Here is a 7,127-nt window from a genome sequence, read left to right as displayed (position 1 = left end):
GTGACGTCAGGCGCCACGCTCTCTTTAGGCCGCGGGTGCCCGGATGTAGGTCTCTTTCCCTCCCCGGAAGGTAAGAATGGCGGAGCTGTGGAATAGAGGGCTGTGGCTTGAGGGGGTGCTATCTGTCGCCATCCGCTCTTGGGAAGCTGCGCTGGGCTCGCGGCCCTGGCCTGATGCCTTTGGGGCGGGTGGGGGGGCTCTTGGGGAGGGCTGGCTGCCTTCTACCGAGCTGTGGTGGAGCGCTGAGACTGGGCTGGGCCGCAGCCGGGGCCTTGCGTAGAGGCGGGAGCTGGGGTAAGGTTGCTGCGCGGGGCTGAGGGCGCCGGAGGGGCCGAGGGTCCCAAGCATAGGGTGGCTCTCAGGGATAGGAGGGCGGCTGCAGTCTTCCCGTGTGTTTGTAGCTTGGGCTGCTTGCTGGGAGGTTGGATGCAGTTGCTAACTTGATAGTAGCGTTAGGGGGTGGCTAAAGCATTAATGACTTTCATGCTACAGTGCTTTGTACGGCTTTTACCTCTGTGGTGTTTGTTTTCCAATAACTATAAAAGGTGCTAAGAATTCTCAGAATGATATAAAGGATAAACGTAAGGTTCTTCTGTTTGGTTTTGGTATTTCAGGTGCTCCTTTGCACACCTTCTAATCATTTCTCTGCATAGTTTCCATTCTGTTTACATCTGCAGATGGCGGGCGAGAAGAAGCCAGGCGAGAAGAAGGCAGGCGAGAAGCCAGCTCAGAAGAAGGCAGGCGAGAAGCCAGCCCAGAAGAAGGCAGGAGAGAAGAAACCAGGGGACAAAAAGCCGATTGAGAAGAAGGCAGGCCAGAAGAAAGTACGCGAGAAGATAAAGAAGCCTAAGAAGTACCATACCAGCCGCAACCCTGTCCTGGCCCGGGGTATTGGGAAATACTCCCGGTCAGCCATGTATGCCAGAAAAGCATTGTACAAACGCAAGTACACTGCTCCAGAAACAAAGGTATGGGGGATAAATACTAAGTTTACATAGTTGTTGTGGAGACTTTGAAGTTTCTCTTAGTTTCCCTTTCCTTTGCTTACAGATAGAAAAGAAAAAGAAAGAAAAGCCTCGTGCAACTATCATCAAGCCAGTTGGTGGAGACAAGAATGGAGGCAGCCGTGTGGTTAAAGTTCGCAAAATGGTAAGAAAAAGAGCTCGAAACACTCACAGCTTGAGGCTGTGACGTGTAATTTTTCAGTAGATGCTGTGCCTCTTAGCAGGACAATGAGTTGTTCAGAAAACACTGTTTCTATGTTTTCCTGAAGTACTTAGTTGCTGCCAAAGCTGACTTGTAGAGAGATCGTCTTTAAAGAAAAAGTTCTCTCTTACAAAAAAAGGACTCTGTAGTGAAAACTTTATATCCCATGGGTTATAGGATGGTATAGTTTGTTCCTTTTCTTTCTAGCCTCGATACTATCCAACTGAAGATGTTCCTCGCAAGCTTTTGAGTCATGGCAAAAAGCCATTTTCCCAACACAAGAGGAGGCTGCGGGCTTCTATTACTCCAGGCACTGTTCTGATCCTTCTGACTGGTCGTCATAGAGGCAAGGTAATGGGGAGCTTCTGGTTTTCTTGTCCACCTTGGCTTACGCAGCAGCTTTGTAGTACGTCTGTGCTGGAAATGTTTTGACTGTGTAGAATTATCTTGAATTACCAGCTGACTTCATGGGATGCTGCTCAGCCACTGGATGCAGATCTGCAAGTGCAATTGCGTTCTGTCTAGATGGCTTTTTTTGTCCTGTCTAAGAGAAAGTCTAAATGAATAGTCTTCTGTGCAGAGCTGCAAGTTAAAACAGGCTAGTCCAGTTGATTTTACAATGATAAAGGAGACTTGCTGCAATTCAGACAACTACAGATGCATGTCATGCTAATTTTGCACTGCAGAATAGCAGGACCGGTGCCTGTATTACTGTTGCAACAATGCTGGAACTTTGGCTTGCTATTGCAAAGAAAGAATTATACATTTTCTTGAAGTCAGTTTCATTGTGTGGTACTTCTGTCAAAGCTGTACTCTGACAAATGGTAGCTCTGCTCCTGTGGTGTTTGCTTCTTATGTAGCATAGTTGCATCCATGCTTGGCTGCTGCTTAACACATGTACCAGCAGCACAGACTGAAAGTGGGCATGGTCCCAGTTTGGCTGCAGTATGTCTCAAATGTCAGAGAAGGTGTAATGCTGAGACCTGAGGACTAATGTCACATCTCATCTCTTTTCAGCGTGTGGTCTTTCTGAAGCAGCTTGGTACTGGCCTGTTGCTTGTCACAGGTAAAAAAAAAAAAATAAAAATTCACATTTGTCTCTGGAGTCACTGTTAATGAGCTGTGTGGGTATAGTTTAGTATGCCATGTGTTCGTGTAACTATGAGGAATTATGCTTTGAGCTTTTTCAGGGAGGTGAGTGGGAGGTAATTAAACTTCAATATGTGAATACCTGGAAGAGATCAGGAAGCATTTTGTTTTTTTACTTCTGAAGAGGCAGTGGGGAAAGGTTTTGCTGGTTGTTCCGATTTCCAACTGTACGCATCTCACACACCTCAAAAATGCAGTTTAAAAATGGTGACTGTTGTGTGTCTTTTCTCTGCCTTTAGGACCTCTGGTTATCAACCGTGTCCCTCTGCGTAGGGCCCACCAGAAATTCGTTATTGCTACATCTACAAAGGTTGATATCTCTGGAGTGAAAATTCCCAAGCATCTCACCGATGCGTACTTTAAGAAGAAGAAGCTGCGTAAGCCCAAGCACCAGGAAGGCGAGATCTTTGACACTGAAAAAGAAGTAAGGAACTCGTCTGCTTATTCTTTGTGAATGTCCTTGTTACTTAAAGCCAGGCTGGAAAGGGGAAATCTCATGAAACAAACTGACCGTTAAATTTGAAGTGGTCTGCAGTAGAGAAAGGTAATGCCATTAAAACGAGCTCATACAGTAGCACTGAGAAACTCCTTTTAAACATGGGGATTGTTTTCTGCTTCCCACTTAGCTGGACAGCAGCAGTGATTATTCTAGATGAATGTCTTTCTTGACCAAGAAACATCTTTACTGTTTGGATACTGCCAACAGCGTGCTGCTGGCTCCAGTCATCTGCAACATAAGCCAAACAGTGGCTTCAGTTCCCTCTGTCACCTCCGGTCTCCTACCACCTTTCCCATATTTAGAACAAGTTGAGAAAAGATTTCCTGAAGATGCCAGAGCTCGGGGTTTGCCCTGAATCTTCTTTAGAAGAGTGTGAAGCTGCTCTGCAGGATTTTAACATTATTCTTTGTACTTTCTAGAAATACGAGATAACGGAGCAACGTAAGACAGACCAGAAGGCAGTGGATTCACAGATCCTTGCACGAATCAAGAAGGTGCCTCAGCTCCGTGGGTACCTGCGCTCCACGTTCTGTCTCTCAAATGGAGTCTATCCTCACAAATTGGTGTTCTAAGTGTTCTGAAAGCACCACATTAAATTTGAGGGGAACAAAGCAAGGATTTCTGGTGTCTTCATTGCATTCCATAATTGGATGTAACACGCTATTGGTATTAACAGAAAGGAATAGCACTTGAATTTCAAATATCTTTAACTATAAATGAGCTGCAGGGGAAAAAAATGGTTTTTTTGGGAACAGAATAGAAATGCTGGATTGACTAACCCTTCAGGACACATTTGAGAATGAACATCCAGCTCAATGCCTTTGCTGGCATAGTTCTCTGTATCCTTATTGCTGAAGTCTTCTGTATCTGTGAAGAACCAGGTTGTAGCAGCACCCCACTGCTAGATAACTCGTTAGCATTTTAAAGTTTGGATACAGCTTTGTTCAGATGGCATTTCTGATGTGTGGCTTTGATCCATCTATCACTACATAAACCTTGGCAAATATAGCAACTTCTTAGAGGCATTTCTGGAGCTATGCCTTGCTTTTGTAAGTAGGAACACTGGAATATTCCAAAGTGAGTTTTGTAGGGTTTACTTTACCCTATGTTTACTTCCTGTTCTTTATCTGTAGGCTCTAATACCCTTAGTGGCAAAGCAAGAATCCTTGCCACTGCAGTACCTGCTTAGATCAGGAAGCAAAAGCATGCTGCTTAATTATGTAGTCTCAGAAATTAGTTAAAAAGCTTCAGTGAAAGGCAAGTATGTTTCTCTCCTGGGAAACTTAGGGAGTTTCAACAAACTTTCCAATCTTAGGAACTGGCAGAAAGCAACTAGAGAAAGTTCATCCTGTCTGCTTGCTTTCTCTGTTGAGGTCAGTTATCAGATACCTGGAAGAAGATGCTTGGATAGTGATAGCTGTGTTCTTCCAAAAACTGAGGATGTACATATTAACAAATCTGGCATGCTTGAGGTCTTTCTTAGCCAGACTTTTGCAGGAAATGAAGCTTATATAACTGTGCCATCTGTTTTCCCATTAGTTCCTAGAGGAAAGTAGCCAATGGGGTCAAACTTGACAGGGAGTCAAGATTTCATCAAATTCATAAAAGCTTCATGAAAAGGGAGGAATATGGCCTTCACTGAGGTGGAAGCCTGCAATGTGTCACACAGTAGTCACAAAAGCATTGAGGGGAAGAAAAATGTCTAGACCTGTGGAGAATACCTGGCTCTGGATTCTGGTACATCAGGACTGTAGTCCTTGCTATAGCTAATGTTGGCTGGTGTTAGAGCATGGAGGTGTATCGCACCAATTGTCCTTCCACCATCTTCCTCTTTAATTGAAAAGATTTAATTTCAGTGTGGTTCAGCAGAGGGAGCCAATGAGCAAGCTTTGTCCAAATGCAGCAAGCACTCCTGGGCTGCTGGCTGGGTGTGTGTCTCATGATGCTCTGTGCTAGGTTCTGCCCTGTGCTGCTCCAGGAAGATGGTCTTTATTTCTCACTGTTGTCAGAGCAACATTTGTGATGAGTCATCTTCTGTTGTATGTGGCTTGGTGGATGATGAGAATAGTCAGAGGCTTTTAAATTGATGTGGGATTTTACAGCAGTGATGGGGCTGGCCTGCTAGCAGAAATCAACTAAAAAGACATGGAAGTGTTGCATGCATCTCACTGCTAGTGCTAAAGTAAGTTAGCTGATACTACCAAAAGAAATAAAGCGATACACTTAGAAATCTTGCTCAAAAAAAATTGTACACAGGAGTACTTAAATGGGAAAAGGGTAAAAACAAAGCAGACCTTGATCAATATAGTTTGTATATGTGATGTTGCAAAGTCTGCAAACCAAGATACAGTTGCACAGTTACGATCTAAGGGAACAGTTAAGAGGTGCTCCTGCTTTAAGTCATTCCTCTCCTGGAATGGGGAAGCTGTAGTAAGGAAATAGCTCTGTGGGCTAGTCTAAGGAAATAAGTCATCTAGATAGAACAGCCTTTTCTATAATTATCAATTACTTTGACACATTCATCATGTGTATCAATCAACATGAAATTACTCTTAGACCCACTAATCTTGTCAAGTGAGTAGGGAGGCTCTTGACTCCCAGTGTGCTGTCAGGATGTGATTTGGTAATGTAATTAATTGTCTTCATAGGTACAGAGAAATGGTCTCAGGTACTCCTGCCTCCTTTGTCCCAGTATTGTTACTGGTCTGGGGGGGTGAGCCAGGAGCTAAACCAGCCTGTAAGAGCCCTGCAAGGTGGGGAGAGAGAGAGAGAGAGAGAGAGAGGGAGGAGTGCGTATTTCCTTTGGGCATTGAAACGAGCACAGAGGTGGGGGAGCGGGGGCACTAGCTGTTAATGGAAATTTTAATGCCAAATCCTGCTTTTCCTGTGCCAAGCAGCTCCTCAGACTTAAATCAGAAAATGGGGGACAGCAAAGCCCTCATCTTTAATAAGGAAAGATAGCCAGTGAGTAGCTGTGATTTGACTTGCTCTTAACCTCCAAAATATTTTCCCCGAGTTCTGTGAAATCAGACATTTTTCTGAAGTGATTTGAGGTGGGGGATGGAAAAGAGGAATAATGATAACTGTATAGATCTCCAGCTGAGAAGCAATGTCAATGTTTAGACAGATTTTTTCAATCTAGATAATACTGTGCCCTACCTGAAAAGTACTTCCACCAAATAAAGAGCTTTTGTGTGCATTCTTGCTGTCCCACAGCTTTTCTCATTCTGAGCATGTAAACAGTTCTGCGTTCCTGGCTAGCTGAGTCATTGCTTTCCACTGAGCATCCGCCACAGAAGAAGCTAGAGACATCCAAAGCCTCAGTCACCCAATCAAAAGTGCTGGAGATGTGCAGGTCCAAAAATAGTGACAGACTCAACCACAGCAGCACTTCATTAGCATCAAATGTGCTCTTAGCTTCAGCTGCCTAATAAAGTGATATGTAATTATAATAAAGCACCCTTATGAGAGAAAAGACAGAGGGATGTATTGGCTTTCTCGGGGATTTGATAGTAAGTTGTGATGCCTTATGATCTGTGAGCACCTATTTTTACCTGTTAGCTGCCTCTGTGAAATGGCCTGGTGGGTAAAGTCCAGTCCACAGAGTCTCCAAGCTGCTGTGTTGGCTGGTGGATTAAAAGGCAGATATTGGCTTTGCTTCTGGGAGTCGGTGTAAAGTGAAGCTTAATTGCAAGATGATAGAGTACTTTCAAGCATCAGCTTTGTGAAGAATGTTACCTTTGGTATTTCAGGTTTTACATGCTTGTTTTCAACCTTAAGATAAGCTGCTACGGCTGGAGTGTGAAGGTGCTTTTACAGGACTACTGTCTGCACTCTTTTGGCCAGGTGTTGAGGAAAGGCTCTATTTCCTTGCTGTTATATGCCTGCAATCAGTTGTGGAGTTCACCTATGCTGTAGCACTCCTATGGGATGTGCTGAACCTTTTTCTCCCAGCAGATTTGTACCTTATCCTTGTCCTTCCTTGTCGCTGTTCACAGGACTGTTACCACAGTTATACCCAGCAACACTTTTGGAAAAAGTCATTCAGGATCTTTTAACAACCTTTTCACAATGAGCCAGAACTACAAAGGAGTCACATAAACATCACTACGCCCTTCTGTCATTACTGTTCTGAAACAGCAGGTTGCATAAATGACACAGTCATATGGGTGCAGTGTTAAGAGCTCTTGCACCTATTCTAGTTTGGAGACAGCACACAAAGTTCCCAGTGACTTGTGTGGGAACGTGAGGATGCAGAAAAATGGGAACTACT

The 7,127-nt window shown here is 44.2% G+C and overlaps 1 protein-coding gene across 1 annotated transcript; it reads left to right on the top strand.

The window, feature by feature from the left end:
• Nucleotides 643–3,470, top strand: RPL6 (ribosomal protein L6). Its single transcript, XM_021412415.1, has 6 exons — nt 643–968; nt 1,051–1,149; nt 1,414–1,557; nt 2,224–2,272; nt 2,595–2,779; nt 3,274–3,470. Exons 1-6 carry the CDS (start codon nt 678–680, stop codon nt 3,424–3,426), a joined length of 921 nt encoding a protein of 306 aa, XP_021268090.1. The 5' UTR covers nt 643–677; the 3' UTR covers nt 3,427–3,470.

This window comes from Numida meleagris, chromosome 14 (assembly GCF_002078875.1).
Source record: "Numida meleagris isolate 19003 breed g44 Domestic line chromosome 14, NumMel1.0, whole genome shotgun sequence".
NCBI classification, from domain to species: domain Eukaryota; kingdom Metazoa; phylum Chordata; class Aves; order Galliformes; family Numididae; genus Numida; species Numida meleagris.
The sequence above is the reverse complement of the archived record's forward strand: the minus strand, read 5'-3'. Positions and strand labels throughout refer to the sequence as shown.

Bases quoted from the DNA above. Each gene is read 5' to 3' on its own strand.
- RPL6 (XM_021412415.1), top strand. From the start codon at position 678: ATGGCGGGCGAGAAGAAGCCAGGCGAGAAGAAGGCAGGCGAGAAGCCA. The intron at 1,150-1,413 runs GTAAGAAAAAGA...TTTTCTTTCTAG, and splicing joins TGGTTAAAGTTCGCAAAATG to CCTCGATACTATCCAACTGA. The intron at 2,273-2,594 runs GTAAAAAAAAAA...CTCTGCCTTTAG, and splicing joins TGGCCTGTTGCTTGTCACAG to GACCTCTGGTTATCAACCGT.